Source organism: Alternaria arbusti (assembly GCF_024043155.1).
Source record: "Alternaria arbusti strain BMP 1465 chromosome Unknown scaffold_3, whole genome shotgun sequence".
Classification (NCBI taxonomy): domain Eukaryota; kingdom Fungi; phylum Ascomycota; class Dothideomycetes; order Pleosporales; family Pleosporaceae; genus Alternaria; species Alternaria arbusti.
The window spans coordinates 282,741-302,771 of record NW_026249943.1 but is presented as its reverse complement, the minus strand read 5'-3'; the positions used below and the strand labels follow the sequence as shown (position 1 = coordinate 302,771).

At 53.1% G+C, this 20,031-nt stretch overlaps 9 protein-coding genes across 9 annotated transcripts; 6 read left to right on the top strand and 3 right to left on the bottom strand.

Moving 5' to 3' along the window:
• Positions 1-214: 214 nt before the first annotated feature.
• On the top strand, positions 215-1,899 carry J4E86_002722 (uncharacterized protein; the record flags this gene model as incomplete). Its single annotated transcript, XM_051443280.1, has 4 exons — positions 215-238; positions 291-407; positions 456-642; positions 692-1,899. 4 exons carry the CDS (start codon positions 215-217, stop codon positions 1,897-1,899), a joined length of 1,536 nt encoding a protein of 511 aa, XP_051304775.1.
• A 144-nt stretch (positions 1,900-2,043) lies between these two features.
• J4E86_002721 (uncharacterized protein) lies at positions 2,044-3,576 on the bottom strand (the record flags this gene model as incomplete). Its single annotated transcript, XM_051443279.1, has 2 exons — positions 2,044-3,058; positions 3,110-3,576. 2 exons carry the CDS (start codon positions 3,574-3,576, stop codon positions 2,044-2,046), a joined length of 1,482 nt encoding a protein of 493 aa, XP_051304774.1.
• Positions 3,577-4,496: 920 nt separating this feature from the next.
• J4E86_002720 (uncharacterized protein) lies at positions 4,497-5,723 on the top strand (the record flags this gene model as incomplete). Its single annotated transcript, XM_051443278.1, has 2 exons — positions 4,497-4,864; positions 4,913-5,723. The coding sequence occupies 2 exons, from the start codon at positions 4,497-4,499 to the stop codon at positions 5,721-5,723; spliced, it is 1,179 nt and encodes a 392-aa protein (XP_051304773.1).
• A 2,156-nt stretch (positions 5,724-7,879) lies between these two features.
• Positions 7,880-8,544, top strand: J4E86_002719 (uncharacterized protein; the record flags this gene model as incomplete). Its single annotated transcript, XM_051443277.1, has 2 exons — positions 7,880-8,164; positions 8,224-8,544. 2 exons carry the CDS (start codon positions 7,880-7,882, stop codon positions 8,542-8,544), a joined length of 606 nt encoding a protein of 201 aa, XP_051304772.1.
• Positions 8,545-9,005: 461 nt separating this feature from the next.
• J4E86_002718 (uncharacterized protein) lies at positions 9,006-9,722 on the top strand (the record flags this gene model as incomplete). Its single annotated transcript, XM_051443276.1, has 2 exons — positions 9,006-9,350; positions 9,414-9,722. 2 exons carry the CDS (start codon positions 9,006-9,008, stop codon positions 9,720-9,722), a joined length of 654 nt encoding a protein of 217 aa, XP_051304771.1.
• A 765-nt stretch (positions 9,723-10,487) lies between these two features.
• Positions 10,488-11,221, top strand: J4E86_002717 (uncharacterized protein; the record flags this gene model as incomplete). Its single annotated transcript, XM_051443275.1, has 2 exons — positions 10,488-10,880; positions 10,931-11,221. 2 exons carry the CDS (start codon positions 10,488-10,490, stop codon positions 11,219-11,221), a joined length of 684 nt encoding a protein of 227 aa, XP_051304770.1.
• A 1,080-nt stretch (positions 11,222-12,301) lies between these two features.
• Positions 12,302-15,665, bottom strand: J4E86_002716 (uncharacterized protein; the record flags this gene model as incomplete). Its single annotated transcript, XM_051443274.1, has 6 exons — positions 12,302-12,373; positions 12,433-13,781; positions 13,827-13,980; positions 14,027-14,386; positions 14,433-15,073; positions 15,380-15,665. The coding sequence occupies 6 exons, from the start codon at positions 15,663-15,665 to the stop codon at positions 12,302-12,304; spliced, it is 2,862 nt and encodes a 953-aa protein (XP_051304769.1).
• A 455-nt stretch (positions 15,666-16,120) lies between these two features.
• J4E86_002715 (uncharacterized protein) lies at positions 16,121-17,637 on the bottom strand (the record flags this gene model as incomplete). The annotated part of the gene is made up of 2 exons (XM_051443273.1): positions 16,121-17,464; positions 17,524-17,637. 2 exons carry the CDS (start codon positions 17,635-17,637, stop codon positions 16,121-16,123), a joined length of 1,458 nt encoding a protein of 485 aa, XP_051304768.1.
• A 458-nt stretch (positions 17,638-18,095) lies between these two features.
• J4E86_002714 (uncharacterized protein) lies at positions 18,096-19,635 on the top strand (the record flags this gene model as incomplete). The annotated part of the gene is made up of 5 exons (XM_051443272.1): positions 18,096-18,104; positions 18,279-18,359; positions 18,477-18,498; positions 18,551-19,095; positions 19,144-19,635. 5 exons carry the CDS (start codon positions 18,096-18,098, stop codon positions 19,633-19,635), a joined length of 1,149 nt encoding a protein of 382 aa, XP_051304767.1.
• Positions 19,636-20,031: the final 396 nt, after the last annotated feature.

The following is a 20,031-nucleotide window of genomic DNA, read 5'->3' as shown; positions in this document are numbered from 1 at the left end:
TTCAGTGATTACCCCGCGATAGACAAAGGATAAGAATCACAAAGGCAGGCGCGATAGGTGAATTAGGTCGTTGGTGAAAGAGTTCGGGTCGCACGTCCAGACGACCTTGGAACAGTTGGAGAGTAAGCGCACGTGCATCCGCCGCCCGCGGCGATCCAAAGTTCAAGGTTTCTGAACAACGCCAAGCATCACGCACGCAGACACAGACAGCCCAATGGCTTCGCCGCATGAAGACGATGTGAGTAGGCGTGCATCGTGGGAGTAATGGCACATCGCTAATTGGGCCCCAGGTCTTCGAAAGGCTCAAGAACAAGACGGATCTGAACGAGCAGAAGCGCCAGCAGGATGAGCTCAATGCGCGGCTCTACGCCCAGCAGCAGAGGTCGAAGGAGAGGCTGGGAGAGCTGGTATGCATTCTGGATATTCAATTGGGGCTGTTGCTGAGGCTGCGCTAGATTGACGACAACTCGTCGCTACCCGTGACGATATCATCGGTCCGCATCCTTCATGCCAACCGCACACGAAGAAGCTTCCTCGAGCGAGTAGTCGACCCCCTGCTGAGCGCAAACCGGGACCGGCCATACACTCTCGAAGATGCGATAAAGGAAGTTGGCGAAGCTACCGATAAGCTCAATCGTTTTGGTACGTCAGCACGCGACGGAGGGGCTCGCATTTGTTTAACATTGGCTAGGTATCTTTAAGTCGCCAATATCAGTCTACCTCGACCGTCCAAACCAGACCATCGCCTCTTCCTCCCCCACGGATGTTGACGTGTATATATCGGCCCAGGAGCGCGGCAACTACACCATCAAGACCGGAACTGAGGCTGGAGCCTCTGAAGCCGATGCCTACGTCCACGCCGAACTACGAAATCTGCTTGGTGGAGCCGAGACGCTGAACGCACACGGATCGCTGGGCACGCGAACACGGTCTGCCTACTCTCTCGCCTTCGACAGTCCCATCCTCAGCAACCCCGATCTCAAGTTCCAGGTCAACGGATTCGCGAGTTCGACACTGAAGAGCTGGGCAAGCCATGAGGAAGTCCTCAAGGGAGGAAACTCAAAGCTGCTATGGAGGATGAAGAACGGTGCGACACACGAATTTGGCTACTCTGGCATCTGGCGACAGGTGACTAGTCTGGCTGAGAACGCATCGCCCTCTGTTCGCGCAGATGCTGGTGACTCATTCAAGTCGAGCATCTCGCATACCTGGGTCAACGACAAGCGCGACTACCCTCTCCTGCCTAGCAGCGGCTACTTCTTGAAGACCGTATCCGAACTCGCAGGTTGGGGACCGCTGAAGGGCGACACCGCATATTGGAAGACAGAGGCAGAGTCGCAAGTCGCTCTCCCCTTCGGCAACACAGGCATCACGCTTACTGCTGGTCTACGGGGTGGACTTCTCTACCCCATGGCTTTGGGCGGGGAGAGCCAGCCCCAGGCCTCGCGCATCAACGACCGCTTCCAGCTCGGCGGCCCCAACAACGTTCGTGGCTTCCGCATCGCTGGTCTTGGTCCTCGTGACGGCGCTGATGCACTAGGTGGCGACATCTACGCTGCTGGTGGCGCATCGCTCCTCCTCCCTATCCCGCGCGTCGGCAAGGAAACTCCTCTCCGTCTCCAAGCCTTCATCAACGGTGGCCGTCTCCTCGCACTCAAGAACCCCAACTCCAAGAAAGAAGACGGGTCATTCGGCAGCTCAAGCGACGTAACTGGCGCGATCCAAAAGTCCTTCTCCAGTCTCACTGCCGAACTTCCCAGCGCGGCAGCTGGTCTAGGTCTCGTCTACGCACACCCTGTTGCAAGGTTCGAGATCAACTTCTCTCTACCACTCGTCATGAGGGCCAAGGAGGAAGGCAGGAAAGGACTGAGCTTCGGCGTCGGCATCGAGTTCTTGTAGACACAGATCCAAGTGTGTAAATGTGTATTTGTAGGCCGTATAGACTTCCTTCTCGAGCAAGCAGATCACTTCTTTCTCAATCATTCTCATGTTCATATGTCTCTCGCATTCAGTTCGAAAATCTACCCCCTACAACTAAAAGATCTAGCTCCCTACCAACTGCGGCCCCTCGAACACCTTCTGCGGATCATACACGCCCTTGATCCCCACCAACCTCTCATAATGCTCTCCCCAATACCTCGAATGCGCATCCGCCTTGGTAAGGTTCGTATCCGCATAATTGATATACATGCCAAACTGCTCGCCCTCACTCGCCTTCTCAATCGCATCGACCCAGCCATTCAAGAACTCCATCATCTTGGGCGTGTACGTCGCGCTGTCAGGGAAAATGCGGTCGTTGAACTGCATCTTGAAGACGGCGTTGCGGTGCGAGTACGAGGTCTCGTCCGCGGGTACTTTGGAGATGGCAGAGCCGGAGCCGCCGTGCATGTCGATGAGGAGGTACCAGGATCGGCCACGGATGTTGCGCGCGGTGGTGAAGTAGTAGTCTGCGAGGGCGGTCATGGCGGCGGGCGAGAGGTACTCTGGCATGAGGGACTTGGCGTAGAAGTTCTCGTGGTAGTCGTATATTTCTGGTTGGGGCAACGGGCCATTGGAAAAGGATGTCAAAGTGTCGATCCATCTCTTCGTTGAAACGGTGCCTGCGCCGCGTCCCTCAAGAGGGATGTTGAGTTTGGTAAGCAGCGGGTTCATGATGGTGTCAAAGGCGCTGCGGTTGCCGTAGTATACGCCAGTCAGTTGGTTGGGAAGGAACATGCGCATGTTTAGCTCCGGGGGTTGGTCGTGGATGGTGAAGTTTTGGAGGACGGTCAGGATGTTGGCGAGTTGCGATGTGTTGGATGGGGAGAGGTTGTAGGAGAACACAAGGTTGCTCTCCGGTGCGTTGAACGTCTTGAACTTAAAGTCGGTGACGATGCCGAAGGCGGCGCCTGCGCCTCTTAGGGCCCAGAAGAGGTCTGGGTACGAGGTTGGTGAGGCGGTTACCACGCTGCTGTTGTGGAGGACCACGGTCGCGGAGACAAGTTGGTCGAGCGTCAGGCCGTGCAGGCGGGAGGACATGCCATAACCTCCGTGGAGAGTGAGACCGCTTACACCGACGCTGATGGGTATTAGTACATATATGATGTTGTTGATAGGGAAGGATGCCTACCCAGGACATGTTCCATGACTGATGGCTTGCTTGCCTTGGTCGTAAAGAGCCAGAGCAATGTTGCCCAGTCTACCGCCAGCTCCTACAACAGCTGTGTGTGCTTCTTGGTCAACAGTCACACTGTTGAAGCGGCGCATGTCGACAATCAGATGTCCATCTTCGCCTCCAAGACCATGTGATCCATAGCTGTGGCCTCCGCACTTTGGAGTGACTTGGACACCACTCTCAACTCCGCAGGATACGGCATCTTGAACATGCTTGACTGTCTGTGGTACAACGTAGGAAGCCGGCTTGAATGGTAAACGAAGATTGAAGGGCTTGACTGCCTGAGTATAGTTCTTGGTGCCTGCAGCATATACAGGAACCTGGCGAGACTCAAGGCATTCGCTCAATGTAGAATTCGCAGCGGTAGTGCAAGAAAAGAGAGTGCAGGCTGCAAACAGCCATGTGTAGTATTCTTTCATCATTCTGGAAGTCGGAAAGTGGCTTGGCTGCCCAGGAAAAATTCATCCGCTAACGTCCTCGCGATACTTATGGATTGCTTGAATCCTAGAGGTGGATTCTGACGATGAGATACATATTGACCCAATACACTACGGCTGAAGACCCAGAAAACATATCTGACCAGGAGACATGACTGCGATGAAGGGATGAGAATGCCCAGAGTAGAAACCTTGCTCTTTCCTTGGATCCTTCGTCGGAATCGTGGGGATTCCAAGAGGATTTGGTACTGGTAATAACAGATCTTGCCTCTATCGCACGACAACTTCCAAGCTACGGCTATACCAAGAAGCGGTGGCTTCAGCTTGATTTACCTCTTGGCAAAGATTGGTCGCAGAAAGATTAAGAGATGCCACCTCGTCTATACCCACACACGTGTCCAGGTGCGCTGCAGCCGCATCCACGTACCGACATAGGGCAGCGGCGTGGCGGCTGCATTCCCGGTATAAGGCCTGGCCAAGAGATCTTAACATGCGCGTGCCCGAGATGAAAGACCGAAATGCAAGGCTACTGCAATTTCGCCATGTTGATCAACCTGGGGTCGGCAACCGGCTGAAACGTTGTACCCCTGCTCGAAACATGGCTGTAGATTGCTATATATTGTCCGACGTGCGGCCTTTAACCGGCTTGGACAATCGCATACTCACCGAGGCTGAAGTGGCACCCTCGCTTTCAGCAAAATGCATGATGAGGTCGGTTGTTTAGTCCAAGATGGTGTAGTCAGGTGTTTCATCGTCGTAGCTCCGAAATGTCGAGTGCGGGCGCGTGACGCAAGGCGGTCTGGTGGAAATGTCAAAGAACACACGTCGAACATACAAAACGATGCTACTTCCCTGTGCTTTAAAGTCAGTAACAGATACATCCTGACTCGCCATCCTCAATCATCATGGTCCATTCGCATTCACTCCTTCTACCTCTGTTCGGCACTGCCGCAAGTGCAGCAAACTTGTGGGCGACGCACTACTCCGGCACCATCAACTACCTGTCGTTCAACAGCAACGCCTTGACCCTCAGTAGTTCGGCCTCGACTGGCAACAAGCTGCCTAGTTGGATCACGTATGACAGTGCTGGAAAGGCGCTCTATATTCCAGATGAGGTCTTCCAGGGCCAAGGAGGCGGAAACTTGGTATCCTTCTCCACGGGTGCGAACGGCAACGTGACTTCAATCGGAAAGGGTTCTACACCTCAGGGTGTGGTTGCGACAACGCTCTATGGTGGTCCGGATGGAAGAAGCTTCATCGCGAACGCCCACTAGTAAGTCAGCACCCTTGAGTAGACGAGATTATCGCTAACCAACGGAAGCCAAACTTCACAGTTGACGACCTTCAAGCTGCCATTGACTGGCGGACAGCCGCTCCAAACAATCAAGTACACTGGTAAAAGTGTCAACCCTTACCGACAAGAAGCTCCCCACCCGCATCATGCTTTTGTGGACCCGTCTGGGGACTTCCTGATCGTACCTGATCTCGGAACCGATAAGATCAGGATCAACAAGATCGACCAGACAACTGGCAATCTTACAGAGTGCGGTGCTGCTTTGCCGCCACCTGGAACAGGACCAAGACACGGCGCCTTCTGGGCACCGGCAGGAGCGAACTCGCGCGTTCGCCGGGCTGCAGACGGCACAGTACTGTTCATCGCCAACGAGCTCTCCAACAGCGTGTCGGCATGGGCGGTGTCATACCCCGCATCGGGAGGCTGCATGTCTCTGACCCTGAAGCAGACGCTCACACCGTACCAAGGCAATGCCACCGCCGTTTCCGGTACCAAGGTCGGTGAGATCAAGGTCAAGGGAAACTTCGTTTACACCAGCAACCGAAACGACAAGAAATTCAAGCCCAACGACTCAATCACCCAATTCAGCATCTCTCCTAACGGGAGCCTGACATGGACTGCCCTCACATCGTCCTACGGCACATACCCGCGTACTTTCGACATCAACAAGGCCGGTGACTTCGTCGCTATTGGCGATCAAACCACTTCGAACGTGGCTATTGTACCAAGAGACCCGGCAACAGGCAAGTTGGGAGAGCGCGTTGCGGACCTTAGGATCGGGGCTGCCGGCATTCCGGAGAACGAGGATGGTCTCAGCGCGGTTGTCTGGGCTGAGTAGGCGTCCGCTTGTTGATCATTGGGACTTCTTGTACATACAATAATTTTCGTATAAATCATAGGGTTGCGCAGGCTGATTGCGATTCCACGATGACGCATTCGTCTGCGATGGAGATGTGAAGAGGGAAGAGCGCAGAGCGCGTGAAGCTTGAGTGTTGCCAAGACGCTAACCCGGGTGCCATTTCCTCACGCGTCAAGACTCACATCCATGCCTCCTTGTGCATCCAAAACACGTCTTACTAGCTGCCCAATACGACTCTGCTATCAGGTTCATCACGAAGAAAATCAAATATCCGCAGTACTCACTCGCAATACCAACTTCTAGCAACATCTCATCGAAAGTCCAGTCACACCTGCCGTCCATCAAAATGAAGACTGACAATTACCTTAACCTCTGCCTCGAGCAGGCTGCCAAGTCGCCTTTGCGTTACCGCCATGGAGCCATCATAGTTCGTGGCGGTAAAGTCATTGGCCAGGGCTACAATGATCATCGCTCTGGCTTCGACGGTGGTGCCCTGAAGACCGGGCGCCTTCCACTGCGCTCGACCAAGCGAGAGTTAGGTGGGCCGGAGGATCATGTGAACAGGACGTTTATGCCCTTTGAAAGCATGGGCGGGGGAGGAAAGCTCGCCAACACTCCTTTATCTATGCATAGTGAGATGATGGCGATCCACTCAGCTCTCTCGGCTTCTAGCACGCTGGCTTCTAGCGCGGTGTCCTCCGAAAAACCGTGCTTTGAACTATCGGGTGATTCTAAACGAAAGTCACGACTACGAAGGGAAGCAATCAACTCCTATGTCAAAGCCATCTGCGAGGCCGCACTGGCCCAGTCCACCGCGGCCTCTGGCAGTGCCTAGTCCGGTGTTCAAGAGTGGCGATTTGAATCCTCTGCATCTGGATCGTGCGAGACTGAACCCTGTGTTTCACGACCAGGAGAAGAACGAGAACGTGGCCTTGTCGAAAATGAACAGTACGGAGAAACACCGCCTGAAGAACGGGAAGAATCATCATCATCATCATCATCACAACGTTGGCAACAAGTACAACAATGGGCAACACAAACACAGTGGTCGACAGCATGCGCGTAGAAAGACCATCGCAGCTCCATGCTATAATCAGTCTCCAACTTCGAGCGCTTCTGAAGCATCTTCGTCGCTGGGAGTGTCATCCAGTAATCGTGATAAAGCAGGAAAGGTGCGTTGTCCAAGCTCTGTTATCACACATGCTGACGGCCATAGAATGAAAGACAGAATCCCCCAACCGCAAGGAGTCAGCCAATGCTCATGCCGAAGGGACAGACTGGACAGAGTTCTCGCAATATTAAAGACAGGACCAAGAGCCCACGTTTGAATGGAGCCGATCTGTACGTAGTAAGACTGGGCTGGCAATGTGCGCCGAAGGTGTGCTGCGAAGAGCCAGACGAAGACGCCGCGACGCTACTTCCATCGCGCCCTGCCACAGGTTCATTGCACGACGAGCTCACCAGTCCAGAGCCGGCGAGGCCAGCACGCACCAAGCATCCGCCGTCTCCAGCAAAGGACGGGAAGCGACCGACCGTCCTAGCTTCCCGACCCTGCTACCGATGCATATCCTATATGGCGTCTGTGGGCATCAAACGCGTTTTCTGGACCGATGACAAGGGAAGCTGGGAGGGCGCAAAGGTGCGTGATCTGGTCGATGCGCTTGACAACATGGGGTCACAGTCGCCTGCTGATGCGTCGGTGGCACTTAACAGCGTCTTCGTCACAAAGCACGAAGTGCTGATGCTGCGCAGGATAATGGGGGACAGCTAAACTAGGATGCATCGTATACTATGACGACAGAATACAGCATTAAGAGCCTCATGTGTAACCTTCAGTGCGTTTGTTCAGGCAGTAGACATACCAATATCACCTCTAGCGCTGTGATCACGGTGAGAGAAGGACAAATAGACTTGCAGGTACTTTCCGAATAAGGTTATGCGGTGAGAGATTTCGCCACTGCGACTGTTTGCACGGGAGACGCCAGGGTGATTACGTGCTGGTATCGTGCAGAGCCTCTCTCTACATAAAGCACACGTCTCCCCCACCAAGATTCTCACAACACAACACAACACAACACAACACAACACAACACAACACAACACAACACAACTCAGTAAAAATCAATTTCAGCACGATGGTCCACCACGTCCAGTTTGTCGATAGCTTTGCCGACCTTCCTTCCACTGCTCCAGCCAATCACCCCCACATCATCGATCTCACTACCTTCAAGGAGAACGACGGCGGGGTCACCACCGACATCAAGATCCAAGACGCCATCGTTACAACTCTTCATAAAATCTCCAAGAATACTCTCACCAAGTTCTTCCATCCCACCAAGCTCTTCCACATGGACTTTGAATCTAAGACCGATCGCTACTACAATCGTATCATTGTCAAGAAGAGAGGCAACGAAGTTCTGGTAAGTGACAGTTGGGAATGGCGTATAGGAATCCATGACACTAACGAAACTACTCATAGGTGGGCCAGTACGCCAAAGTTCAGGATTGGCTGGAGTTCGATAATCTCCTCCGTTGCTCTATTGATGCGACCGGAGCCTGGAAGATCACCTACGCAGCCTACCGCGACTACTTCTCCGTCGAAATGATCGGCTTCTTCATGTGGGAGAATGTCTGGGCAGGAAACAGGGTCAATGTCGGTGGTCACTTGGCGGCTCTCCGCTTCGAGACTACTGAAGGCCAGCCGGAGCGAGCAATGTTGGCCACGCAGGTTGCTGATCACCTGCTGGCAGGTCATTACTGGGACTCTACTCGCTGGACCAGGGAGTTCCATTGGGAGTAAGTCATACTGTGATCAGTCAAGCGAGGAAGCGGGAAGGATACTATGATGGACTTCTAAATAGTGCGAGCTTCTCCTGGCTCTTACATGACTCCAGAGTCTCATATGTCACTAATTTACTTTGAAAGTCATCTTCATGATGTGTCTTCTTCTCCAACTCTCATCTACTGACCCAGTCCAAACTACGAAAGGAGATTTAATGAACGAGCACGATTACTTCACCTCTAGTCATGAGAACATATCTGCCTTTTTCGCACGGCCTACTAATTTCCCAGTCCACGCGCCGCACATCAATTTTTCTCTATGATTAACCAAAAGTGGTGTATCCTCGTTCACCTTGACTTGCGCGCACTGTCACCGCCGTTTGCTCTCCCCTTGTGGTCCAAGCTTTTGGTATGAAATCAAAACTTTGGACGAAGTCTTGCTCCTCACACAACACACATCAACCTCACAAGCCAAACACGATGGTACTTGCTATTAGCTGCGACCGCAATGGCGCCTGGTCCATCGACACCGACTATCTTCCTGTGCAGTTCCTATGCGTCCATGAGCGTTTGCCTGCGAACGCACCTTCCGACCATGCCCACGTTATCGATATGACTTTCTACGAGCCTTCCCTGCCCTCTATAGGGGTACAGTGCGATGTCAAAATCCAAGACGCAGTCGCCACTCTGCTCTTCAACATCTCTAAGGCAACCTTGGATCAATTCCTTGACAGTCAGACTACATCGTTCAAGTTTCTCTGGTCATTCAAGAGGGAGCATGTCGAGAATCAGATGATCGTTTGGAGGCAGGGTGCTCAAGTTCTTGTAAGTGATCCTATCAAGATACATGAGTCTCAACATAATGCTTACTAGGTACTTGGATTCTAGGTCGGCCAGTTCGTAGAGTACCCCGAGGATGATGAATTGGAATGGGACAACCTTGTTCGTTGCCGTATCAACTATGACGGCTCTTGGGACCTTGCATCCGCCACGTTTGGTAGATACACTCGCCTTGGGCTTCACCACGCATGGGCAAAATCATTCCTCCCACGTTACACCCGAATGGGCATTGAGCAAGACAAGAAGAAGGGGGAAGAGCAATCCGCGCGGATCTTGGGTGATTACATCCTGAGCAACGAGTGCTGGATCGCCAAAGCGGAGTCCAAGTGGAACATTGAGATCAGCATGGCCCGCTGATGCATCGCCATATTCATGAAGCCTGCTGTCTTATATACTGAACATCGGATTCCGCGATCCATGTATCCGTACAAGGAAGAAGATTTGAAAGACTGTTTATTCATGCGAGCCCCTTCTCGCACGAAATACTAGGGTAGTCGACATAAATCAGAGCTTTCTTTCAGGAACCTATCAACAACTTAAATGTGTATTGCGACAAGCTATGGTTGAGCAATACTAAGCAATAGCTTTGTTTCTAACATGCATAGTATCCGAAGTCGCATTTCAATCGTGGTCGCTCTTTCATCTCACCTGCCCTTTGTCAATGCGCGAACAAGACCGTGCATATTGGTTGTTTCTGTCCTGGAACACCATCACTTGCTCTAGACATTATTGTTATTTTCACCTATTAACTACTACAGCTATGTGCGATAATCGGTATGTCGTCTCTTTCCTCACCGTCGCGCCTTCCTTCAGCCCTCACCGACCTCGCCCGCTAGCGCTGCTAGTGTGACCAGCATGGCAAACGCCCGCACACTTCACGTATTGCAGCTTCTTCGCCCCTCATCTTTCATCACTACCCGTTGAACTTCACGCTCACCATTGATCTTTCCTAGATCTCATCGCTCACCAGAAGCTAGCGCCTCTAGTTGTTGTACTCATATATCTTGTACCATGCCGGTGACTACGAGATTCAAACGCTTGCAGCTACAACCTTCTGACGTTGACATCAATCTCGAACAAGACGCAAAACATCACTCACAATCTGTCAACCGCACCGCTACAATGGCTACACACCACGACAGCACTCCGGTGGAGATTGGCGTCGTCAGCAGTGACTTCGCTGCCACCACCGATATGGACATTTGTGCCAACTCTCCCGGGAAGAGTGATTCTGGCAAGAGCGACAGCAGCACTCTCTCGTACACCGATGACTTCGAGACACTTCCTTCAAGCGGTCCTACTAGCCATGCCCACATCCTCGATCTAGACGAGTATGCCGCATTCATGAAGGAAGATGGCGCACTCAAGCTACAAGATGCCGTTGTCACCGCTCTTTTCAACATCTCGGCTGAGACCCTCAAGGCGTTTGTCAGCCCTACTGTCAACACGTTCAAGGTTGTATTCGGCAAGAAGGACGTCCAGCTAGTCATCTGGCGCAAGGGTTTAGAGGTCTTCGTGAGTCATCGCATACACCTCCAAGCAGACAGCCGCTAACAACCCTCTAGATTGGCACCTTCGAACACCACACTTCGATGAAAGCGTACCGCTTCGAGCACGTCGCGGGTTTCCTCATCGGTTACGATGGCTCTTGGCACCTGAAGGTTACGGCAAGCAACGCCTACTCCGCTTCAAAGTGGCCAGATGTCTGGGCAGGCAAATTCGAGTGCCATGGCGGCGTTGCTAAGATGACCATCGAGACCGAAGAGATGGAGATGGCAAAGCGCGCCTCGGCATTGGCGACTGCAATGATCGGTGGCAGATATTGGGAGTTGAAGACGGATGTTAAGATGACTTGATGAGAAGCCGGCATCATCGGCCGAGATCAGTCGGAGTTGTTTGGAAAGATATAATCTGGAATTTATTTGGCGCGTAATATACGATAACCCTCGACCTGCAGGCCTTATGAGAAGGTAGCGAGCGACTGCGGTATTGCCACGACAGGTTTTGTGATATGAAGGAGCTTCACTACTATATAGTCAGCTCGAGCCATTCTGAGCGGAAGATGAGATCTAATAAACAACTATACATGTACCAACAATCTTTCTTTGTGCTTGTAATCATGCCGTGAAGACCCTCCGAGCTGCCTTCACACCACACTGCCGTCTCCAAAGCGCTCTTCCACCGCCCTGCGAGAGCTTGATATTCCATATCTCCGCATAATAATTACCCACCCAGCCAACACCTTAATCACAAACCTCCTCTAACAGCCCACTCCTCCATCAAACTCCCCACTCTCAGAGCCCATAGTCCAACGGTAAGACACCCACATCTCAAACAGCGCAGGGCTGCCATCGCATCGTCTCAGCGTGCGAACGAACAAGGCTGAGAGACCGTCTGAGCTTCCGCCAATTGAATTTCAAATCAATCGGGCTTTGTCCCCAGTACACAGCCTAATTATATGAGCTTCGCCAAGTGAAAGCCTCTTACAGTTGTCGAATCCAAATTCCGCCTCCGCCAAAGATGACCGATAGCACACAGCCTTGCCGAGATGGTGGGGGATCCGCGTTCAAGTCGCGGTGGGCTCATTACTTTTTGCTAGATCTTTGTGTTGAGCGCTGTGGGTTTACCGTCTTTTTTGCTGTCATGGAGGGATAAATAGGAGCGGTGGCGTGGCGGGCGAGTGAGTTCGTCGACCGGAGGATCCTACTTGGCGTTCAATCTCATCATGACCATTAAAGAGCGGATAGCAATGCGATTCATTGTATCCAACAACAGTACCTAAAAATAACATGCAAGTCGCGAGCGTATCCAATCCGCTCAAACGATCAACGTGGTGTATCTAACAGCATGTCTATCCCGAACTCCACTCATGAACGCCGGTCGTCTAATGCATATGCCAATGCGAGTAAGCAAGCTTAACGCGTGTAATCAACGAATCACCAACTCCCAGGTCCAAAGGTTTCGCCTTTGGGTACTTCTTTGTATGGACAGGCTTGCCAGTCACAACCCTATCGATAATGTTAGCTTTCGTATCCGACCAAATCCAGCTTGTATACGATTCGCTTACCTGTTTGTAAACCTCCGTACCCCACCACTTGAAGTTACTCATCCAGCCGGGGTACACAATGCCAAAGAAGATGACAACAACACCAAACGCGAGCCCAGAGTCCAAGGCCGCGCTAAGCATCATATTGTACTTCTTCCACCACGCGTTCCTCCGGTTGCGGATCTCATAGTTGAAGATGTAGCACACAATCGCCCAAACGGAGAAGTTGAGTCCGGTGGCCGGTGGAATCCAGCTCAAGCTACCGAACACCACTGCGAGGTTGACTTTACTGAGTATGGACTTGCGGCTGCCGCGGGCGAGGTACCAGAGTATGACGGGTGCGATAGCGCCGATGGGGAAAGCCCAGATCAAGTGTTGGTAGAGTGCGCCGGGGCCGAAGAACTTCCCTGGTCCGACGACACCCCAGAGGATACTTCCGTTGAAGTGAACGCGGGCGATGGGGCAGTTGAAGCCGTTGATGGCCGAGGGTGTGCAGATACCAGGGATGTTGTTTAACATCCAGTTTAGCACGCCGATCTGTGTTAGACTGGAGATGATGGTGACGGAGAGTTGGAGCTTGAAGAGGATTCTAGGTGGGATCTTCATGTAGTGGCCGAGCTTGAGATCGGAGGCGAACTTGAGACCTTGGGTGGCTGAGATGTAGCCAAAGGTTGTGAAGACCATGTTTGCGACGGGTCGACCGGGGAATACAACACCGCAGATGAGTTGGCAGATGAGGTAGATGCTGCTTTGTTGGTTTGTGATGGCCATGACGATGCCGATGGGAACGAAGAGGACTGCGCCGATGCCAAGTGCTAGCAAGAGGCCGTACCAGGGTAGATGGACGGGGTAGTACTCGACGACGAACATGCCAACTGCGGCCATACTGATGCCAGTCAAAAGGTACCAAGTTATCGGCACGTCCTCGTATTTGCGCATGAGTCGATTGTGCACATCTTCTGCAGATAGCAAGTCTTCCACGTCTGGATCTGAAGTCGTACTGGGCCTGTGTCGCAACATTGCAGGGGAAGTTGGTTGGCTGTTGTTGTCGGTACCATTCACAAGTGGCTGGTAGTCAGCTGCTGATTCCTTCCGGATCTCAGCCCAAGAGCGACGCCATTGCCTCCAGATATCCTTCCCGTACCAAAGGCCAGTGTGCGAAAGCAGAGCTGTAAGACCGGCGAACTGTAGGGCGTAGCTCAATACGTATGTAATTGGGAGGTAGACGCGGCTGTATTGCTTGTACGCTTCTTCGTCAAAGAGGAAGTTCTCGGTCAAGATCTTGCTGACGTCGTACGGCTTGCCGCGATTATCCCATACAGCGGATGATAGGATGGGCATATAGGAAGAGTAGAGGACGTTCTTGTAGTCTACAAGCTGTCAGCATAAGTAGTCAAACCTCCTGAACTACTTACACATGATAGGCGCTGCGATCCACATCACGCCTACAAGGCCTCCAAGAATGTTCATAGCAGCCCAGAATGGCGTAATCAACGGGGAGCCAATGTATGCGATTTGCGCCCAATCGAAAGTCACTGGGAACAATCCAAGACCAGATGAGATTCCGAACTGCACAGATTAGCTTTGTCTCAATCCAAAATGACTATAAACATACCAGGTTGGCAACAACAACGCTCTTTGGCGCGAACCAGGTGATGACATTGAAATAACTCAATGCTGGGAATAGGAGACCAGGTAGGAAGTAGAACGCAACGGATCCTAGGAATATGCGCGAGAAGAACTTGCGTGGAGCGATGGTCCAGCCATCGGCAGGCTTGTTCTCATCTTTATGTAACGCGGTGAACATGGCGGTAGATACGAGTGTGCTCGGCCAGATCATGCCGCTGGGTCGGACCAGGTAACGTCTGGTGATACCGGCGAGGGAGTAGCCAAGTATTTGTGTGGAGAGGATAAGCAATACTTGGTACATGATGCCAAGGTCTTGCTTGTAGAACTTTACTTGCTCAACGATGACCTTGGGTTGTCAGCATACCATACATGGCTGCACAGATGATACTTACATCTGTCGCAAAGGCAAAGCCGAAGGATACATTGCTACTGACATATACGCAGCAGTGTTCCTTTTCATTCCAACGGCCTTGGCCTAGCCAGAGCCGTAACCGGCGTTTCCAAGTGGCTTTTGCCTGTGGAGGATGCGATGTTGTTTGAGAGCAACCATCGACAAAGGTTTCTTCAGGATCGTCGTGTCGTTTGAAGAGTTGGTCCCAAAGCAGACCGAGAGGGTGGACGAGTAGTAGTGCAATAATAGGAGTAAGACTGACGCTAGGGTATCGTAGGGAAAAGAACAAGTTGGTTGAAGAACCGGCAATGGAAAACAGAATCGATAGGAACCACATGCGCGGGGTATCAATGGATAGGGAGAGGTCGTCGGTAGCAGCGACGGATGCCCTCACTTGAGCGTAGGGCGAATTATCGGACGGGCTACCCTTCATATCGTGTAAATCGTCGTCCTCGGAGGATTCATTATCGTCTAGCGTACTGCTCGATGAGGTTGAGTTGTCAAACAGTGGCGCGCCAGCGGTAGAAGGATCAAGACCGCTTGCGTTGAACCTAGCTTCAAAGTCCTGGCCACTAGAGGCTACACCGAGCGTCGTGCTGCTACGACTGGCGTCACCCGTCCTGCGACGTGACTTGGTAGCGCCTGGAAGGATTGGCTCACTCCGTGTCGAATCATTTTGGTGGTGATCCGAAAGTAGTGAGGGTTCACTATGCGAAAGTCTGCTCTTTCCTTTTTTCTTTCTTGAGTTTTTAATCACGTTATTTTCATCAGACTCCTCTGGACTGGAGGAAAGAATAGGTAGGCCGCCATATGAACCTGAGGTTGGGGTCAGCACGTGTAGCGAATGAGGTTCTGTGCGCCGTGTGCATCGTTGCTCCTGTGCACCCGTCCAAGGCCGAGGGGCGACTGACGACCATGGCGCTTTACAAGGAAGAATAGTTTGCGTACCTGTTCCCTGCGCCGGGCTCGATCTCACCAAGAGAGGTACTCTTGACATTGCTGTCTTGACGGATCGTGTAGGAGTCTCGGGGCGGCCAGCGGGCGAATCAAGATCGTCATCAGAAGGGGTTTCGGACGTGGCTATGTTCCTTGCTTTCTTTGCTTTGTCAGGCAGAGGCTGCAACTCGTAGCTGCCTGGCGAGACGGGAGGACGGTCGTGTCGCGTGTTTCCAGAAGGATGGGCAGGCGAGAGAGCAAGCGACGAAGATGACCCGCACCCGTCCTCGTTAGCCATATGTATGGGTGGGTGCCCGGGTGTGGCCAGGGGCGCGTGTACAAGTGCTCCGTTTGTCGCGCCAAAGCGGCCTCGCGCGACGTCGGAATCAGATGATCAGATAAAACCACCGGCAGCCATGTGTTGGGCCTCACACTTTTCGATGATCTGATTAGATGGAAGCGCGGGAAGCGGTCCAGAATTAGGTCAATGATGGAATACTGCTTGAGTCATCCAATGGCGAGTGCAGTGTCTTCACGGTAAGCGGTTAGATCCGGGCGACGATGTGGAGTTCCCAGGAAAAAAGCCTCGCACGCTCCCGCGCGCGCGAGCCGCCTGCATACCATCACACGCCTGCATGCTTCAAAATCCCGGCACCCTTACACACCAAGACTGATTGACATCTGCACGTCCGAGCGAACAGAGCCGCAGCGTTTGCATTCGGAGTTTTACATATTTCTACGGGTTCCCAACGCTCACCGTGACGTCACCTCGTTCACGTCAACGTGACCGGGTATCCCCACGTGGTTTTCGGCTTTGCGACCAGCGGTGAGGCCCTCAACCATCGCAATAGCGCCCTCGGTGTCGTCCTTGTTGTAGAGGAACAACCCCTGTAGCGCTGCAGTACTCACCGAGTCGATGAGGCCCAACTCTCTCACTCTAGCCATAAATCTCTGCTTCGCTTGCCCACCTGCATCGAACTCTGCATAGAATCGGTCCCAAAGCTGCTCGATTTGGAACTCTGTTGCTTCACCGAGTCTTACCGTCATGTCCACGCGCCCAGGTCGGATGAGCGCTTCGTCTAGTCTTTCGACGTGGTTTGTAGTCAGGAAGATGATCCGCTCCTCCGCACTGGCAACACCGTCGAGAGCGTTGAGCAGCCCGGAGAAGGTGACCGAGGCGCTAGCAAATCCGTCTGCACCAGGCGTCTTACGGTTCATGAATGCGACGTCAACATCTTCCAGCAGCACTACAGTCCGTCGCGGGACTTTGGTCAGCAGATGGTTCAACCTATCGTCTGTGAGGCCACGCTCGCTGACATTCAAAATGGCAATGTTGAAGTCGAGATGACCTGCAACAGCCTGGATGAAGGAGCTCTTTCCTGTACCCGGCGGCCCATACAACAAGTAGCCTCGCCTATATGGTATGCCGCGGTCTAGATACCACTTGCGTGATGCGATGAAAGCCTCCATGTCCTCTACAATGCGCTCCTTGACACCGCGCTCAAGGACCACCGAATCGAGGGGCCTCTTCCGCTTGGCGTCGCCAAAGGGCTGCCACATGGTGCCCATGGAGTTGTATATGACAGTCTTGCCCTCCTGCGACTGCTGGTATATCTGGTGCGCCTCGGCGAAGATGTCTTCGAAGACGTCGCGGTGCGAGTAGAGGGTCGTGAGATTGATCGTCTCGAAGGGTACGCCATCCTTGACGTTCAGGCTGTTGCGCTCTCGCTGCCGGTCGACGAGGATGAAGGCATTCTTGTAGCGCAAGAAGTGCTTGCCCGGTCCTGGTACGAAGGAGAAGTGGGCGGCGTGCGAGGGCCCATCTTGCGGCGTGTACGTCTGCACCTGGAGGTGGTGCATGCGCGGGTCGATGCGATTGAGGACCTTGGAGAGGACGCCGTTGCGCACGAGTGGCCTGGTGCCGGCTTGCTGTGCGCGGTGGTAGTTGGTCATCCATTGGAGGACCCAGGGATAGGCGTCGTCATGGCGAGTTATTTCGAGATCGACGAGCATGCGGCGGCGCACAAACGCGGCGCCGTGTTGGAGTCCCTTCTGGCCCGTCCGCGCCGCAACCCCAAGCGCTGCGAGACCGAAGCCCTATGGCATCAGTGAGCATACGTCCAGCAAGCACGCAGTGGCCCCAGGGTGAATCATACGGCGGTGAAGAAGGGATTGTCGGTGATTTGCGACCAGGGCGAGCTGAGACCCGGGCTGCCATTGCCGGCAGCGATCTGCTTGGCCAGCTGGTGTTGAGGCGTGTTCGGTTCCATGAGCGGCGGAGAGGCGCGCCTGTCCAGAAATTTGATACGCCATGGACGCTAGCGGGGGATCGATGCCGCTACGCCGCGCCCATTCGTGCCTATCACCATGTCGCACGCAACCGATGGGTGTCGCACAGCGCTTGTTTGCAACGTGGAAGGTTGGTGGACGTATTTTCGTCACACCATCAGGAAGTTGTGGAAATGGAGCAGAAAAAGAAACATAGACGTTGATGATGCTGTATACACAGATGCACAGGGCTGCATAAGCAATCCGGGGTCGCGTCGCGGAAGGCCATCCATGGCGCCTTCCCAGCCCTGTGGAGTTGTGGAGCGCTAGGGCGAGCTTGGACCTGCTGCCCGTCACTGATAACTACCATAGCCTGCCCAATTCACTGATCAACACCCCGAAAGCACGTTGCGAAGCCATCTTCGGCCCCGAGCACCGCGCTCTTCTTCACCTATAAGCCATGGCCACCGTAACCATAGGCAGATCCTATTTCGACGCTCTTCTACGCAAGTGAGTGCACACTATCATGACCTGGTTTATGCGCCGGGCTGTTTGCTGATTAAAGTTTTAGGGCTGAATTCGTCGGTATTCCCCAGGCAGTGGCTATGCATCTGACTCCGGTAGAGCTGACTCTTATCAACAGCATACTTCCAACCAGCCCGTCAGCTACGGCACTGATCTCTCTGACAATGTCACCATCAGCAAGGCAGAACATGAGTACATGGTACGTTTTACTGCACCCAACATCACTCCGAACTTTCAAACTTTGTCCACCACCCCTCCAGCTCACTCTGTTTTCTGTATTTATGTGCAAAATTGCTAACGATCCATTTGCCCACAGACCCAAGCAGTGCGAGAGTACCGTACGTACATCCCTGCTCCAGCGCAATACTATCTGTTTCTGACCGTGTCTAGACCTTCTCAAGAGCGCTCTATTCCGTGGAGGCCTGACGAACGAAACCTTGGATACACTGCTGCAGGGCGAGAATGGGGCTTCGAACGAAGAACCGTCTAGTTACGATTATGAATCGCAACACACACATGCCAGATCGCAGGCTACTCCTGTAGCAGCGCCTGCATCAGCTCGTTACCCAAAAGGGTCCGACTATACCTCTGCCAGCCATGGACTCCACCCTAGACCTTCAGCATCGTTCCATCGAGTCGTCAGCTATGGGGAATCCGAGTCTTTCACCGGCGACCCAGACAGCCCACCCGACGAATATGACGATCTAAACCGTGGGCCAGCCCAGCGTATACCGCTCCACGATCAGCGCACTGTGCTAATCACCAACCTTTCCGAGCGTACCACACATAAGGACCTGGCCGGCATTGTCCGTGGCGGCAGACTGCTGGACATATTCCTCCGCAATGACCGATCTGCAACGGTGTCCTTCATCGAAGGAGCGGCCGACTTCCTTGCTTATGCTAAGCGTAATGACATATATTTGCACACGAAGAGGGTAAGATATGCACCTACCCCAAGGCATAAAAGAAGCTGACCATGCCAGCTTGAATTCCGTTGGAGCGACCGACAATTCCACGTACCACCGCACGTGTCCAACAAGATCGCCGGCGGGGCTACGCGAAACCTTGTTGTCCGAGGCGTGGCAGGCAAAGTCACTACAGATCAGATCCGTGACCATCTCGATCACATCCACAACCTCATCGTGGTAGACGTCTACTTCAGAAATGGCGATGCGTACATCTCGACCAACTCTATCCACAACGCTCTGTTCGCCAGGACCTGCATGATGTCGCGTACTGTATACAAGGGCATGCGCATCGAGTACTATCCGGACGAATGCGCTGGACCGCTACCTCAGCCCAAAAAGGCCCATACTCCGGTTACTCGCATACCTATGAAGCCTGCGCCTGTGGTCAACCAGTATGCTCTTCTGGACACCGGCTCCGACGATGAGTCTGAGTCTGAAGAGGAGTTGTACAGGACCAACGGCGTGCAAGTCGATGGTTACCATTGGGCTGACAGCGTAGTAGCATGAACAATGCCCATGGGGCCTCATCGCCTGTCAGAGCTCGGCCCATTCCGTGGGGTCGGCGAGGAGTCACAGTAACTTGATTCGGCCTTTCCGTTCGATCAAGTTTATTTCCGTTGCAGGACGTTTCAAAGCAAGCTGAGGAATATTCCACCTATCAAGCTACATTCTTCATGCGAATAGAAGGAAGCCATGAGTGAAGGCATGGCGATCAGAACAATAATATGGGTATGTTTAGGAGGAGGAGGTCGTGTCGCATAGCCCTCGACAGGTGTTGGTTGGAGTATGCTTCTTTTCCTATATAGATACCCCTCGGCTACTCTGGAATATGATTATTCTACTTGCAACACATCGATCATTCCACGCTTGAAGGAGACGTCCATGATCAGCGTTTTGCCGGGA